Genomic DNA, 17,402 nt, shown 5'->3' with positions numbered 1-17,402 from the left:
CTGCCTGATGCAGATACATCTGTCCATGACAGTATCAGTAGGAGTGACCAATGCACAGTCATGGAGATGAAGTCCTGCCTTCACATTGAGGATACCCTCCATCGTGTTGTGTGGCATAACTACTGTGCTAAATGGGATAGATTTCGAACAGATCTAGTAACTCGAAACTGTGCATCCCTGAGGCGCTGTGGGCCATCAGCAGAAGCAGAATTGTAGTCGAACACAATCTGTAACCTCTTGGCCCGACATATCCCCCACTCTACCATTACCATCAAGACAGGGGATCAACCCTGGTTCAAAGAAGAGTGCAGGAGGGTATGCCAGGTGCAGCACCAGGCATACCTAAAAATGAGGTGTCAACCTGGTGAAACTACAACACAGGACTACTTGCGTGCCAAACAGCATAAGCAGTAAGTGATAAAGCTAAAGTGATTCCACAACCAACAGATCGGATCTAAGCTCTGCAGTCCTGCCACATCCTGTCGTGAATGGTGGTGGTCAATTAAACAACTCACTGGAGGAGGAGGCTCCACAAATATCCCCATCCTCAATGATGGAGGAGCCCAGCACATCAGCACAAAAGATAAAAACAAAAATAGCTGGAAAAACTCAGCAGGTCTGACAGCATCTGCGGAGAGGAACACAGTTAACGATTCGAGTCCGTATGACTCTTCATCAGAACTAAGGAAAAATAGAAGAGAGGTGAAATATAAGCTGATTGAGGGGGGGTGGGACAGGTAGAGCTGGATAGAGGCCCAGTGATAGGTGGAAGCAAAGAAGAGATTGCCAAAGATGTCATAGACAAAAGGACAAAGAGGTGTTGACGGTGGTGATATTATCTAAGGAATGTGCTAATAGGTGACATTAAGGGTAGAAAGCAGGACGAGCAAGGTACAGATAGCCCTAGTGGGGGTGGGGGGAAGGGATCGAAATAGGCTAAAAGGCAGAGATAAAACAATGGGTGGAAATACATTTAAAAATAATGGAAATAGGTGGGAAAAGAAAAATATATTAAAAAAATATATTCAAAAAAATTATAAATTATTGGAAAAGGGGGGGATCGGAAAGGGGGTGGGGATGGAGGAGAGAGTTCATGATCTAAAATTGTTAAACTCAATATTCAGTCCGGAAGGCTGTAAAGTGCCTAGTCGGAAGATGAGGTGCTGTTCCTCCAGTTTGCGTTGAGTTTCACTGGAACATTGCAGCAAGCCAAGGACGGACATGTGGGTATGAGAGCAGGGTGGGGTGTTAAAATGGCAAGCGACAGGGAGGTCTGGGTCATGCTTGCGGACAGACCGAAGGTGTTCCGCAAAGCGGTCACCCAGTCTGCGTTTGGTCTCTCCGATGTAGAGGGAACCGCATTGGGAGCAGCGAATGCAGTAGACTAAATGGAGCGAAGTGCAAGTGAAATGTTGCTTCACTTGAAAGGAGTGTTTGAGCCCTTGGACATTGCGGAGGGGGGAGTGTGCAAAAGATAAGGCTGTAGCATTTGCAACAATCTTCAGCCAGAAATGCTGAGTGGATGATCCATCTCGGCCTCCTCCGGAGGTCACCAGCATCACAGATGCCAGTCTTCAGCCAATTCAATTCACTCCATGTGATAACAAGAAATGGCTGAAGGCACTGGATTCTGCGAAGGCTATAGGCCCTGACAATATTCTGGCAACAGTACTGAAGACTTGTGCTCCAGAACTTGCCGCATCCATCGCCAAGCTGTTCCAGTAAAACTACAACAGTGGCATCCATCTGGCTATGTGGAAAATTGCCCAGGTATGTCCTGTACACAAAAAACAGGACAAATCCAATCCGGCCAATTACTGCACCATCAGTCTACTCTCCATCATCAGTAAAGTGATGGAAGGGGTCATCAACAGTGCTATCAAGCGGCACTTGCTTAACAATAACCTGCTCACCGAGGCCCAGTTTGGGTTCTGCCAGAGTCACTCAGCTCCTGACCTCATTACTGGTTCAAACATGGACAAAAGAGCTGAACTCCCGAGGAGAGGTGAGAGTGACTGCCCTTGACATCAAGGGAGCATTTGACTGAGTGTGGGATCAAGGAGCCCTAGCAAAACTGGAGTCAATGGGAATCAGGGGGAAAACTCTCCGCCGGTTGGAGTCATATCTAGCACAAAGGAAGATGGTTGTGGTTGTTGGAGGTCAGTCATCTCAGCTCCAGGACATCACTGCAGGAGTTCCTCAGTGTAATGTCCTCGGCCCAACCATCTTCAGCTGCTTCATCAATGACCTTCCTTCCATCATAAGGTCAGGAGTGGGGATGTTCGCTGATGATTGCACAATGTTCAGCACCATTCGTGACTCCTCAGATACTGAAGCAGTCCATGTCCAAATGCAGCAAGACCTGGACAATATCCAGGCTTGGGCTGACAAGTGGCAAGTAACATTCGCGCCACACAAGTGTCAGGCAATGACCATCTCCAACAAGAGAGAATCTAACCATCGCCCCTTGATGTTCAATGGAATTACCATCACTGAATCCCCCACTATCAACATCCTGAGGGTTACCATTGACCAGAAACTGAACTGGACTAGCCATATAAATACTGTGGCTACAAGAGCAGGTCAGAGGCTAGGAATCCTGCGACAAGTAACTCACCTCCTGACTCCCCAAAGCCTGTCCACCATCTACAAAGCACAGGTTAGGAATGTGACGGAATACTCTCCACTTGCCTGGATGAGTGCAGCTCCCACTACACTCAAAAAGCTTGACACCATCCAGGACAAAGCAGTCCACTTGATTGGCATCCCATCCACAAACATTCACACCCTCCACCGCCAACGCACAGTAGCAGCAGTGTGTGTACCATCTACAAGATGCACTGCAGGAATTCACCAAGGCTCCTTGGGCATCACCTTCCAAACCCACGACTGTTACCATCTAGAAGGACAAGGGCAGCAGATAGATGGGAACATCACCACCTGGAAATTCCCCTCCAAGTCACTCACCATCCTGACTTGGAAATATATCGCCGTTCCTTCACTGTCGCTGGGTCAAAATCCTGGAACACCCTCCCTAACAGCACTGTGGGTGTACCTACACCACATGGACTGCAGCGGTTCAAGAAGGCAGCTCACCACCACCTTCTCAAGAGCAACTAGGGATGGGCAATAAATGCTCTTCCAGCCTGTGACACCCACATCCCATGAATGAATAAAAAATAAGAAGTAGGCCATTCAGCCCTTGACCCTGCTCCACCATTCAATAAGATCATGGTTGATCTGTTTGTGGTTTGAGCTCCACATTCCCATCCAACCACCCGATAACCTTTGATTCCCTTGCCTAACAAGAATCTATCTACCTCTGCCTTAAAAATATTCAATGACCCCCACCTCCTCCACCTTCATCGCCTTCTGAGGCAGAGAGTTCCAAATTCACACAACTCTCTGAGAGAAAATATTTCTCCTCATCTCTGTCCTAAAAGGGTGAGATCCAAATTCTAAAACAGTGCCGCCTAGTCCTGGACTCACCCACAAGAGGAAACATCCTTTCCACATCCACATGGTGTCCGGATAGGGTGTGGGGGGTTCTTTGCCTTGCCCGGCTACTCTCCACAGCTAAATGGCACCCACTTGGTGCATGACCTTATGTGGCACACAGGCACAGCACTTGTGAAACATTCTTTGAAAAGTACCCAGTGCAGCCAGCATTAATAATGGGAGCCTAATGAAACATTGCCTTGTTCTGAGAATAAGGAAGTTCATAGAACCCTGTGTGCAACACATGGCTCCAGTAACCAGAAATATGAAGAAACCTTGTTTCTCTGATACCGAGTTTTTAGAAATGAGAAGTGAGGGATCACTACACTCCTGGAGGAGGGTGGGGAGGGTGTTCACGTGCCACATGAGCACCAGGATGGACCACTCGGCCCAAGTGTCTTCTTTGCTATAGTTTTGTAAGTGAGAAGCCATAGATAGTGCATCAGGGTGGGTGGATGGGTTAACTTGGCCATGGGACATGCCAGGCTGGGGCGACGGGAGGGGGAGAGGTGGTTACCATGGTTTTCAAGGGCATAACCTCAGGAGGAATTTCCCAGAGTTTCCCTGGGAGGAGTGGAGAGAATAAGGCTGAGATTGGCGCGTGGGCGAGGGACACGGAGAGTGAGGCTGAGGTTGGTGAGTGGAGGAGGGGTGGGGAGAGTGAGGCTGAGGTTGGTGAGTGGAGGAGGGACAGGGAGAGTGAGGCTGAGGTTGGTGAGTGGAGGAGGGGCAGGGAGAGTGAGGCTGAGGTTGGTGGGTGGGCGAGGGACAGGGAGACTGAGGCTGAGGTTGGTGGGTATGGGAGGGGTGGGGAGAGTGAGGCTGAGGCTGGTAGGTGGGCAAGGGACAGGGAGACTGAGGCTGAGGTTGGTGGGTGGGCGAGGGACAGGGAGAGTGAGGCTGAGGTTGATGGGTATGGGAGGGACAGGGAGAGTGAGGCTGAGGTTGGTGGGTATGGGAGGGGTGGGGAGAGTGAGGCTGAGGTTGGTGAGTGGAGGAGGGACAGGGAGAGTGAGGCTGAGGTTGGTGGGTATGGGAGGGGTGGGGAGAGTGAGGCTGAGGTTGGTGGGTGGGCGAGGGACAGGGAGAGTGAGGCTGAGGTTGGTGGGTATGGGAGGGGTGGGGAGAGTGAGGCTGAGGTTGGTGGGTATGGGAGGGGTGGGGAGAGTGAGGCTGAGGTTGGTGAGTGGAGGAGGGGCAGGGAGAGTGAGGCTGAGGTTGGTGGGTATGGGAGGGGTGGGGAGAGTGGGACTGAGGTTGGTGGGTATGGGAGGGGTGGGGAGAGTGAGGCTGAGGTTGGTGGGTATGGGAGGGGTGGGGAGAGTGGGACTGAGGTTGGTGGGTATGGGAGGGGTGGGGAGAGTGAGGCTGAGGTTGGTGGGTATGGGAGGGGTGGGGAGAGTGGGACTGAGGTTGGTGGGTATGGGAGGGGTGGAGAGCGTGAGGCTGAGGTTGGTGGGTATGGGAGGGGTGGGGAGAGTGGGACTGAGGTTGGTGGGTATGGGAGGGGTGGGGAGAGTGAGGCTGAGGTTGGTGGGTATGGGAGGGGTGGGGAGAGTGAGGCTGAGGTTGGTGGGTATGGGAGGGGTGGGGAGAGTGGGACTGAGGTTGGTGGGTATGGGAGGGGTGGGGAGAGTGAGGCTGAGGTTGGTGGGTATGGGAGGGGTGGGGAGAGTGAGGCTGAGGTTGGTGGGTATGGGAGGGGTGGGGAGAGTGGGACTGAGGTTGGTGGGTATGGGAGGGGTGGGGAGAGTGAGGCTGAGGTTGGTGGGTATGGGAGGGGTGGGGAGAGTGAGGCTGAGGTTGGTGAGTGGAGGAGGGGCAGGGAGAGTGAGGCTGAGGTTGGTGGGTATGGGAGGGGTGGGGAGAGTGGGACTGAGGTTAGTGGCTGTGAAAGGGGACTGGGGTTCAGGTGAGTGGGTGAATGAGGGGCAGTGGGGGTAAGGCTAAGATTGGTGAGTGGGGATAAGAGGGTTAGAATATAGTGGGTCACAGTGCAAAGTAAGGCAGCACACTGAGACGCTGGGGACACTGACACATCATATGTGATCACACCTAGTGCAGCTTCTCAGTTTTACTCCAACTTGGATTCATATAGCACTTTTATCTAGTAAAACCTCCAAAGGCACCTTTCACAGATGTGTTAAATTTCACACTGAGCCACATGGGGAGATATTATAACAAAGAGGTAGATTTTAAGGAGTGTCTTAATGGAAGAGAAGGAGGTAGAGAGGCAGAGTGGTGAAGGGAGAGAATTCCAGAGCTCACCCCTAAGCAGCTGTAGACACAGCTGGAGCGGTAAAAATTGTGGATGTGCAAGAAGCTTGAACTGGAGGAACGCTCGAGATCTCAGAGGGACAGAGGGAAAGAGGGACAGAGGGACAGAGGAGGTTACAGAAATTAGAAGGGACAAGGCCATCAAGGGATTTGAAAATAAGGATGAGAATTTTAATGGGGATGTCCCTGGACTGGGAGCTAATGTAGGATAGCGAGGGTAATGCCTGCAGTGTAGCACCAATCTGAGCTGGATTGGAGTGCGAGATCGGAACATTACAGAGTTTGGAATTAGCATTGAAACCTCAGAGTTAAACCTGACAGGACTTTGTAGCTCCCTTAATTATAGCTGTGATTTGTCCCAGTTGCAGACGTACATGCAGAAACATCATTGTGACTCAGGTCCCATCCTACTAAAAGTGCGACAGCCTGGTTCAATGTGGATATAAATGAGCCCACATTTCCGATGGTGTGTGCCTGGTCACTGCGCTGTTGGCCCACTTCACTGGAATAATTGAGATGTATGTGAATTCATCGAGAGGGTTAAGGAATTACTAGTGAGGGTGATGCAGATTTGATAATGTAGACAATTCGAGACAATCTATTTGCAAACACATTTGCCCCGATTTACTGATGGCAAAGCCTACGACGGAATAACATTTGCGAAATTGCCGAGGCTATTTCTGGCTTCTTTGACGTCATGAGTTGCCATGGCGATCCGGGGGTTGACATACTCGTGTTCTCACACACATATCTGTTGCCAAGGGGATGCAGTTGCCAAGGCGACTGCGCATCCTGGTTGGGATCAGAAAAGAAGGCTTGACAGCTCAGGGTTACCTCAGGTGACACTCTTCCCTGTCTCACAGCAACACCACCTCTCCCACCACCACCACCCCCCACCACCCCCGACACTGGCTGACTGTCCGAGCGAGGCGAGAGGAGAGGCGGCAGCTCAGAGTGAGGGAGAGGGAAGCACACAGATTATTGCGCATAGATACTATCAAGAGAAGCTTTAAAGCAAGCCAGTCTGTCAAAGCTAGGAGGAACGGAGGATGTATAAGAGTTAATCCGGGGTAAGTCTCTTTTGTCTGAAAGCACAGTGGGTAGATCCTTAAGTCATCTCTGATTTAGTTAATGTTGCCTGCACTGAGCTGGTCTGTGATGGGATTGGGTTGGGAGGTGGGGGGGGTGGTTTGCAAGTGCATTATTGGTTAGGTAAGACTGAGGCTCACCTTTAGCAAACCTGGTTTCTATTTTTAAGCAGCCTTCTTAAACTTGGCCTGTTTCATAAAAGTGGGACCTTTCAGAGATTGGAAATTCCTTCTGTGCAGATTCAGCCAACATTTCAAAAATGCCTTTAAAATTAATGCATCTTAGTTAAGGGACAGGTTGAGGTTAACTCTTTGTGTTTCTTAACAAGTTATACAAGAAGAACTTTGTGGGTTCTTTTGGCAGCTACAAGCGATGTTAAGAGCTGGTACCTGATTCTAAACCCAGGGCTGTGACTTATTAAATGCCTCTCTGTGAGATTCCAACCTCGAATGGAGTGTTCGCTCATGGGCGATCCTTCATAGCTACAGAAACCATGGACCACTCTCCCCTAACTCAGCAACAACCCATGGCATGACTTACATATTGGTGAAGGAGATATTGAGAAAGGGAGAGCGAGAGAGAGAGAGAGAAACAGAGACCGACAAAAAGAGAAGTGAAAGTAGGGGTGAGAGTGAAAATAAACCGGAGTGAAAACGTGGGTAATGAACTGTGACAGCACAGGAAAGTAAATGAGAGAAAGAACCAGAGAGAGAAACGGATGAGAGGAATGAGGTAAAGGTAGTGAATGGGAAAGAGAAATTGTTCATTCTGAGTGAGGTTGGATTTATTTTGGTTTTAAGGATAAATATTAGTACATAGAATTTCGCAGAATGTACAGGAGAGAAACAGGGTCTATGGCCCAACCAGTCTGTTCTGATGTTCATAATACCATACAAACTCCTCTCACCCATCTTCATCGAACCCCCTCAGCATAATCTTCTATTTCTTTCTCCCTCTTGGATGCTGAAAGGATGTTTCCCATTGTGGGAGAGACTTAGAACCAGGGGCACAGTTTAAAGATAAGGGATCTCCCATTTAAGATGAGGATGAGAAGAAATGTTTTCTCTCTCTCAGAGGGTCATAAGTCTTTGGAACTCTCTTCCCCAGAGAGCGGTGGAGGCAGGGTCAATAAATAGTTTTGAGGCAGAGGTAGATAGTTGACTAACAAGGCAGTCAGAGGTTATCGGGGGTAGATGGAATATGGAGTTGGACCCCCAAGCAGATCAGCCATGATCTTCTCAAATGGCAGAACAGGCTCGAGGGGCCGAATGGCCAATCCTGCTCCTAGTGCATATGTTTGTATGTATGTGCTCGCCTAGATTCCCCTTAAATGCACCTATGCTATTCACCTAAACTACTCTCTGTGGTAGTGAGTTCCACCTTCTCATCACTCTCCAGATAAGGACATTTCTCCTGACTTCCCTATTGGATTTATTGATGACTCTCTTATATTGATAGTCCCTGATAGTCACCTCCGCAAGTAGAAGCATTTGCTCTAAGTCCAACCATCAAACCCCTTTCATAATCTTGGAAACCCCTATCAGGTCACCCCAAACTCCTCTTTTCTAGAGTAAAGAGCCCCAGACTCTTCTGACCTTTCCTGGTAACCCTTTCAGTCCTGGTAGTATCCCGGTGAATCTTTTTGCTCCTTCTCCACTGCCTCCGTATCCCTTTCACAGGACCAGAACAGTACTCCAAGTGTGGTGCCTTTAAGGTTCAATCCAAGTTTAGCTTAACTTCCCTGCTTTTCAATTCTACCCCTCTAGAAATGAACCCTAGTGTTTGGCTTGCTTTTTTAAAAATTAGGCAGTGCTGATTTAGGGGTGTTTGGAGCTGAGTGATAGTGTTTCCTTTTATTAGTATTTGATTGATGAAGGTTTGGACCAAGACAGTAAGCAGCGTGGGCTCCAATCTAAAGATTCAGATTCTAATTATGTGTCACCTAGGAAGAGTAGTGATAGTTTTATTGTCTTCGTGCTTGGGTGTAAAAGTGGAAGATGTCTTTTAACTGGTATATATTTAGCTGCGTGCTGTCAATGGGTTATAATTAAGACAAAGTGATTCATTTTCACTCAAGGCTGTTCTGGAACCATTGCCCACAGGGTTTTGTACGCAGAATGGCAGTAACTGGTATGCATGGCAACTTGTGGTGTTGCTTTGCAGGATGTCACTGTCCCCCTGAGATCACTCAAAACGAGCAAAAAGCAACACTCAAAAGTGTGCCATGTCTGAGTCTCAGCTCCATGTGTTGAGACAGTTATTAAGTCACACTGATTCTCAGGACTTGTCCTTTGGTAGAGCTTCGGGGATTGTGGTTGTATCCATGAACTTTTTCTTTGAGTTTATGAATATTTATGAATATTTGCACCATGTTGAATAATTCAATAAGGGGCAATGCTAAGGAGGTTAGTTAACCATCACTGGAACACTTAACCAAAACATTACCATCACCAGGACATTTAATCATAACTTCACCATTATTAGGCCACAGAACAATAGCATCACTAGCACTTAACCACAACATCGCTGTCAGTAGACAATTAACACAGGAGTTCTCAACAGTTGAGTTAGCCCATTATGGATATGCCAAAGGGCGCACCTCCTGAAACCTGAGGGGACAGGGCAGCTGAAGGCACAGCCACCAATGGCTGAGCACATATACTCAAGAACGTTCAAGAGGCCAGAACTTCAGGAGGCTCAGAGGGTTGTAGAACCCATGGATGTTACAGAGTGAGGAAGGGGGTGAGGCCTTGGAGGGATTTGAAAATGAGGATGGCAATTTTAAAATCGAGGCATTGCCCCATGACCTAAAACACCTTCGCTACATCTTTCATGACCTCAGGATATTCCAAATTATTTCATAGTCAATTAAATACTTTTGAAGTGTTATAATTGTAATTATAGTGTTGTAATGTAGGAACTCTGACAGCCAGTTTGTATGCAGTAAGTTTCCAGAAGCAAGCAATGAGATAATGACTAGATATTGGATGAAAGATAATTATTGGCCAGAAGACCAAAGAAAGATGTGGAGATGCTGGAATAGTGGTAATGTTGCTAGACTAGTAACCCAGAGCCCCAAGCTAATGCTCTGGGAGCATGGGTTCAAATCCCACCATAGTAGTTCATGGAATTTAAATTCAATTAATAAATCTGGAATTGAAAACTTAAAAAGCCCCATCTAGTTCACTAATGAAGGGAATCTACCTGCCATCCTTACCTAGTCTGGCCTACATGTGATTCCAGACCTACAGCAAACTGCCCTCTCAAAATGGCCTAGCAAGCCACTCAGTTCAAGGGCAATTAGGGATGGGCAACAAACACTGGTCTTGCCCATGAAAGAATCAATAGGTAAATAAAAACAACCTGCCCTTCTCCAAATAGTGATGTGGTTAATCAACATGAGAGGACAGGCAGGGTCTTGGTTTAACAATACTGCTGGACTTACATACTCAAATCCTGAATGGTACTTAACCACCAATCCTGGGGCTCACTGACTTCCTTTGTGACTCTCAGAAAGGAACAATTCACTCCCATATAAAGTAAAAAGCTATACCCTGGAGATGGGAGCTTTCTCGTAAAAAGCTTTTTTCTAGTTTGTTCTCCAGTTTTTGCTGAGTCACTGGATCTAAGCCAAGTTGCTGATTCACCTCAGTGTCTCTGGCTAAAATTGGACAACAAAATCAGCTACCCCTCACCACTGATCTCTGCTGGAAGCATGCTGGCAAAGGGGGGGAAGGGCAGTTTAGGGCTGTTCCCATTAGCTGATGACACAGGGCTAAGGAACTCAGATTTAGGGGTATTTTTGGGAGGGGTGGTACAGCACAGGAAGAAGAACTTTTTTAATGCAGTGAGTGGTAACGAGCTGGAACTCGCTGTCTATGAGGGGGGTGAAAGCAGAGAAGATCAATGATTTCAGAAGAACATTGATTGGGCACTTGCAGGAATTAAACTTACAGGGAAATGGGGTGGGGAGGTGGCGGTAGAGCGGGGGCATGGGACTGACTGAATTGCTTGACAGAGAGCCAGCATGGATCAGTTGTCCGAATGGCCTCCTGTGGACGAATGACTGTATGAGCGTGTGAGGACCCCCCTGGTCGAACAGCTGGCGACAACCACTGCCCAGCTCTCATAGGAAGGATGTTAAGAAATTGATGGGAGTCAGCCCCTTCAGAAGGGGAAGGGTCAACAATCAGGAGCAGCACTGAGTGCTTGGTAAACCTTCTGTTTGTAGCTGGTCTTGGACTCCCCCAGAAATTCCTCAATAATCAAGGGTCTGGCAGAAACTGTGCACAGGAGCCCTCCCCACACCCCCCCCCCTGTAAAACACTCCCCACACTCCCCCTGTAAAACACTCCCCACACTCCCCCTGTAAAACACTCCCCACACCCCCCCTGTAAAACACTCCCCACACCTCCCGTGTAAAACACTCCCCACACTCCCCCTGTAAAACACTCCCCACACTCCCCCTGTAAAACACTCCCCACACTCCCCCTGTAAAACACTCCCCACACTCCCCCTGTAAAACACTCCCCACACCCCCCCTGTAAAACACTCCCCACACCTCCCGTGTAAAACACTCCCCACACTCCCCCTGTAAAACACTCCCCACACCCCCCCTGTAAAACACTCCCCACACTCCCCCTGTAAAACACTCCCCCTGTAAAACACTCCCCACACTCCCCCTGTAAAACACTCCCCACACCCCCCCCTGTAAAACACTCCCCCTGTAAAACACTCCCCACACTCCCCCTGTAAAACACTCCCCACACCCCCCCCTGTAAAACACTCCCCACACTCCCCCTGTAAAACACTCCCCACACTCCCCCTGTAAAACACTCCCCACACCCCCCCTGTAAAACACTCCCCCTGTAAAACACTCCCCACACTCCCCCTGTAAAACACTCCCCACACTCCCCCTGTAAAACATCACAAGCTTACCATGGGGGCAAGGAAACAAAAAGAATGTGATTTGTGGGGGGGGTGTAGGGGAGGTAGATCTAATAGTTCAGTAAATGAAAGGTGACAATGATTGAGAGCAGGAGTTGCTCCAATGGGCACTGACTTCACACCAGAGCTGGGGGGCAAAGAGGGGGAGGTGGGAGTGCTGGACACAGCCAGCAAGGGACCCGGCGGGTGTAGGAAAGTGTTTCCAGACCAATGAGCAGTGGAAAAATACAAGTTGCAGAAAGGGCAGGAGTGAGAGACAGAAATAGTTTGAAGGAGAGGGAGGAGAGAGTTCGCCAGCACTGGGAGGAGTTCCTGAGAGAGGGGAGGGTGGGGTAAAAAAAAACTATTGCAACAGCTTAGACAACCCAGCTCCTGCTGACAGAACAGATCTGCTTTCGAGGAAAAAGAAACTCATACTCGGAACTGAGAGGGACTTTAGATACTTTCTCGCTGGAATCGAGCTGTGAGTAAATGTGAGGGGTTATTTTCTCTCTTAGCTTCTGCAGAGAGGAGGAGGGAGGGAGAGAGAGAGAGAGACTGTTAACAGGGAATGTTGTCTGTGTTCTCCTCTGTTCATCCCACCAACTATTCCGGGACTTCAGGATCTTTGCTGAAGTCGAATTATCCGCAGTGTTGAATTAGCAACAGAGGGAGTGGGACGTGGAGCATCTTGGAATTAAGAGCACTTGGCCTGGGTCAGACCGAGTGTGGGCAGGTCTGTCTGACATTGTGTTTGTTTAATAAATCGGCGGGTTTATTCTGGAGGGGGAAGCGAGTTTGCGATAATTAAAAGCCAATGCCCACCTTGGCAGAGTGTTTCCCACACTGGTGAATGTGACACCGAATGCCCGAGAAGTTTAGAGGTTAGCGAGGGACCAGGCAGAGTGTGTGAGTGAGTGTGTGTGAGTGAGTGTGTGTGCTGTGCTGTGGGGAAACATGGCTTTAATTCACAAACAACTCTGAGAAGCTCTCTCCTGAAATACTGGCCAAGAACTCCAGTTCCACCCCTTCCCAATGTGTGACCAGTTTAGTGGGGATAGGCTGATGGGGCAGTAAATCCTGCAATGTGAGAAAGTCCCTTGCACCAAGCGCGATGACTCTGTGTGAAACAGGGAATAAATACACTCGGGCTGGGTGTTGGAAAGCGCTTTGAATGTTAGACAATGTTCCAGGTGACCTCTCCCTCCTGGTAATTAGCATTTACCTGTATTTACTATGCTAGCCCTGGGATTGGTTACTGTATTTACTGTAAAACGATTGCTGCCTATTAGCGTTTTTACTAGAGTATTGCTTTAATCTATTTTAAATCAACCCTTCCCCGTGATTTGGTTCAGTGTCCACAAGGTTGGCTCACTTCGTAGGCAACCTGGTTTAAAACTCCAAACGGTGAGGGAGACACGATCCAGCACCCACTCCCCACCCCCCTGAGACCCCCAAACACTGTCTCATCAGCATTTCCGATTTTAATTGTTCCACTACTGGTGGCCAAGCCTTTAGCTGCCCAGACCCTGAGCTCCGGAATACCCTCCCAACACCGCTCCACCTCTCTCTCTCTATCTCTCTCTCTCCTCCGTTAAGACACTCCATAAAACCATAAAGTTCTTTATAGACCTTCAAACTATTGGACATCAGCCCCTAATGTGTTTTCTGGTTCAGAGTCAAAAAAAATTAGCTTTATAATGCCCCTGTGAAGCACCTTGGGATGCTTTACACTGTTAAGAGGTGTTACATAAATAAAGGTTATTGAGTTTAACTAAAACGAAGAGCGAAAAGGTGCGGTCAAGCAGAGTTTTAAATGGCAGTTTGACCTTAAGACAGAATGAGATACAGTACACGATTAAGAACTGGTGTTATGACTGACAAGTACAACAAACACAGGAGAATTTCAGCACACTCTGGATGGAAAATGATTATTTTTAGTATGGTTGTGTGAAATGATTATTTTTAGTATGTTTGTGTGAAATGATTATTTTTAGTATGGTTGTGTGCTGTACCAGACCAGAAGCAAAGGCTTCTTGAGGTTATTTTATCCCCTCAGCCTTCAGTCCAAATATTTTCACAGGGAAGTGCAAGTTGATAACAGTGCTGGGATTTCAGTGACTGGCAGGACTGACAGAGCACCTCCTTAATCTGTCAGATATATGGACTGCAGGAGATAGAGGAATGAGGGTGGATTAGAGTCAATTTAGATACGGTGAGAGAGAATGAATGAATGACAGAAATAAAAAGTAAGAAAACAATTCAATTTTACATTTCAAAACCTCTAGGAACAGTTTACTACCTGGAGGAATGAGACTTCACAGCTTCAGTGGCTCTCTTCCCAGGCTGGAGAGGTTGAATGGTATTACAGGGACATAAATCTCACCATTAAAAGACTCCTTGCACCATTAAGTGCCAGCCCTAACTTTCTGCATTGAGTTTAATGGTAAAAACAAAGCAAATCCAGCATGATCCTGAAAGTGGGGAGGAAGTTGACCCTGGGATGCCAAATTCATGAGGATAATGGTGGACCCAGTAACCTGTGACAATTCACAACTGACTGTGTAAATCTCCTCTCTTTGGGCAGCATTAAACTTGCTATTATTTTACCAGCAAATTCGGAACTCTCAGAAGATACCTTCTTAAAAAATGCAAGGGTTACAGACACTGCCACCTACCTCGGGCATCCCCGTGTTTGTTTCTTGGCTTCAGCCAAGTTATTATGTTTAAGGAGCCTTGTCATACTGAGCCAATAATAGTTTGTTTGTAGGAGGTTCGTGCTTCAGAGCTGGAGAAGGTTGGACACAACCTAGATGCTTCACTATCCGACAGAGAATTGTCAAAATAACCACCCCCTAGTGGCTGTTCAGGCTGTGTGATAGATGCTTAACACCAAAGGGTTTTATTAATTGAAAGTCCAATATCCTTTCAGCCTCTAGCTGGTCCTAAGGCAGAGATGCAAAATTAACATTCAAACAAGCTGATGATCCGGTGTTTTGCTTTCTTATTTTAACAGGTTATGTCACGACTGAGATTTTCTGTCTGAGGCAATCAGTTCCATCAGTTTCGTAAACATGTCTGTAGTTGAATCATTCCAGGAGGTTGGAGAAGCAAAGACGGACCACCTCCAGGTTGTAACGCAACCCCCTCGCACACTGGATCTCTGTGCTCCGCACCTGTCCTTCACTGATGAAGCTGTGTCTTTGCTCACCACCAACAACCTCCTGGCCAGGTCTCTACTGGGCACCAGGCAGATCAAACATAAAGGCACCAACTCCATGAGCCGGAGAAAACGAGAGTTCATCCCGGATGAGAAGAAAGACAACAGCTACTGGGACAAGCGCAAGAAGAATAACGAGGCGGCCAAGAGATCGCGAGAGAAGCGTCGGGTCAACGACATGGTCCTTGAGCAGCGAGTCATTGCCCTGCTGGAAGAGAATGCCAGACTGAAGGCTGAACTCTTAGCTTTAAAGTTCAGGTTCGGTCTCATAAAGGACTCCTCGGAGGCGCCATCTGTCCAGAATAACCCCCAGCCTCTCCGCTGCATCACTGGCATCCAACCAGCTTTCCTGCCTAGACCTGATAATGGCTACGTCATGCAGCCTGTGGACAATAAGAGTCTTCCACCCAGGAATCAGCAGTTTGGAGCTGAACTTGGGGTGGAACAAGAGTCCTACATGGTGTCTGAAGACTCTGGGATTTCTACACCAGGAAGCTCCAACGTCGGAAGTCCTGTCTTCTTTGATGACCACTTGAGTGACCAGGACAAATTTTCTCCTAATCACGAGGACCACTTTGAAAGCCAACTGTCCTCCAACAGCGATGCAGAGGTGGACATTGGGAGAATGTATCCCAGTGAGAACATGAAGCCAGCAAGGTCCTTCGAGCTAACAGAGATGGTCAAGAGCTTGCCCCACAAACTGCGGTTTAAGATCGGAGCTGGAGTGGAAGAAAGTGCCGAGGTTGACGTGAAGGTAAAGGTGGTCCAGATGGCGATGGGCAACTTTGGCAGGGGCACGCCTGAGCAACCCGTTGGCCAAGTCAGGGAGCAACAGCAGGGATGCTACACTAACACTTTGATGCCCCAGGCAGACAGAGGGGTTAGCGCTGGTTTGGGACCACCTGCCTGGAGAGCTCACACTGGACACTTACCAGATGAGAGCAAACGTGGTCTGAACTATCGATGTATGCAGGATTCTGCCCACCTCAGTGTCCAGGGAGCTCCAGGATATCCAAAAGACACTCTGAAGGAGGACTCCACCTACAGATCAGAAAACAATGTCCTTAAGAATCAGCTTGCTTCCCTCTCAGCTGAGGTGGCACAGCTGAAGAAGATGTTTTCTCAGCAAATGTATTCCAATCTCAACTAAGAAGAGGTGCCTGTTGAGACTTGTACATTTATTTTGATTTGCTTCTCATTTAAGTAGTTAAGTTATTTGCAAGTACCTGAGTCTGTGCAAATATTTATTGTTGGTGTTCTAAGTGGACTTAAGATGCGTGTAAATATATTTTTACTTTATTTTCTAATCAATCACTGTCGTTGTAATAAACTCTTTTAAAACCATACTGGAAATGGAAATTCTTCACACTCAAACACCTGTTAGAATACCCAGTGGCTGCTCTCTCCATGGCTTGCAAAAGGCTTTGCCCGATGTGGAATGGGACCAAACACACTTAAGGGCCTGAATTTCGATGGGTCAGTCAGCCTGGAGTTAGCTGACCTGAGCTAGGGCAGCAACCACAGTTAAACTCAGGGCCTGCTGATGTATTATCCCAGGGCCGTCATGCTTGGTTGCTACCCTGCCGGAATGAACAGGACTGGACTTGGCTGTGATGCCCCCTATAGTCGAATAGCTTGCTGATCACACCAGGAAGAATGGCTACTTGGCTGAGACGCAGGAGAGTCTGCCAACGCCCACAGAGCTGACCCAGGCAAAGCTTTACCCCCACCCCCAACACAAAAGAGGAGAGGTAAGGCTGGGGGCAGGGGGCAAGCTTTGCTTGGGTCAGCTCTGTGGGCGTTGGCAGACCCGCCTGCATCTGAGCCAAGCAGCCATTCTTTCTGGTGTGATCGGCAAACTATTCAACTATAGGAGGCATCGCAGCTGAGTCCAGTCCTGTTCATTCTGGCAGGGTAGCAACCAAGCAAGACAGCCCTGGATGGCACCCACCACCACCCCCCCCCACCCTCCCCCCAACACAAAGATGTAAGGGGTGGGGCTGCGGAGTGGTGGTTAGTGCAGAGAAGAACAAATGCTATCCAGTAGCTTTAACGATATGCAGACTTGTGTCTGTAAGAAAGGTGCAACAGCCATTTAGGGACAGGCTTGAGAAATAGAAAGAATATTGGGAACTATCTGAGCGAGCACAGTGTGGGTGCAGTAACTCAACAGGACCACATATTGTCCTAAAGAACAACAGGACCTGGGTTGCCTCCAAGAGGCAAGGTCTCACTCACAGCCATTCCAAAAAGTCAAGTGAAATAGGTGCACCATTTTCCCATGAACCATGCTTAGAAAGAGAGACTGTGTCTGCCTAGCCCATCTGGCTGATACTTTTAAACTTAACTTTCTCAAGAAACAAGCGAAAGAGATTTACAAAAATAACAGTAA

General features: G+C 48.2%; 1 protein-coding gene and 1 long non-coding RNA gene across 4 annotated transcripts in view; both read left to right on the top strand.

Annotated features, from left to right (window-relative positions):
* LOC144668981 (uncharacterized) overlaps nucleotides 1-17,402 on the top strand; it is a 153,884-nt gene that overhangs the window by 82,569 nt on the left and 53,913 nt on the right. The window lies entirely within an intron of this gene.
* nfil3-6 (nuclear factor, interleukin 3 regulated, member 6) lies at nucleotides 6,698-16,354 on the top strand. 3 transcript variants are annotated; one of them, XM_078531489.1, is made up of 2 exons: nucleotides 6,698-6,845; nucleotides 14,807-16,354. In XM_078531489.1, the coding sequence occupies exon 2, from the start codon at nucleotides 14,865-14,867 to the stop codon at nucleotides 16,158-16,160; it is 1,296 nt and encodes a 431-aa protein (XP_078387615.1). In that variant the 5' UTR covers nucleotides 6,698-6,845; nucleotides 14,807-14,864; the 3' UTR covers nucleotides 16,161-16,354. The 3 variants fall into 3 exon arrangements, with proteins under 3 accessions (XP_078387615.1, XP_078387613.1, XP_078387614.1); XM_078531487.1 differs by lacking the exon at nucleotides 6,698-6,845 and adding an exon at nucleotides 12,145-12,274; XM_078531488.1 differs by lacking the exon at nucleotides 6,698-6,845 and adding an exon at nucleotides 12,150-12,284.

The sequence above is a fragment of the Cetorhinus maximus genome, chromosome 28 (assembly GCF_964194155.1).
Source record: "Cetorhinus maximus chromosome 28, sCetMax3.hap1.1, whole genome shotgun sequence".
In the NCBI taxonomy this organism is placed as follows: domain Eukaryota; kingdom Metazoa; phylum Chordata; class Chondrichthyes; order Lamniformes; family Cetorhinidae; genus Cetorhinus; species Cetorhinus maximus.
The sequence above is the reverse complement of the archived record's forward strand: the minus strand, read 5'-3'. Positions and strand labels throughout refer to the sequence as shown.

What these genes read in the sequence shown, in the direction of transcription:
- nfil3-6 (XM_078531489.1), top strand. Translation starts at nt 14,865, where the DNA reads ATGTCTGTAGTTGAATCATTCCAGGAGGTTGGAGAAGCAAAGACGGAC.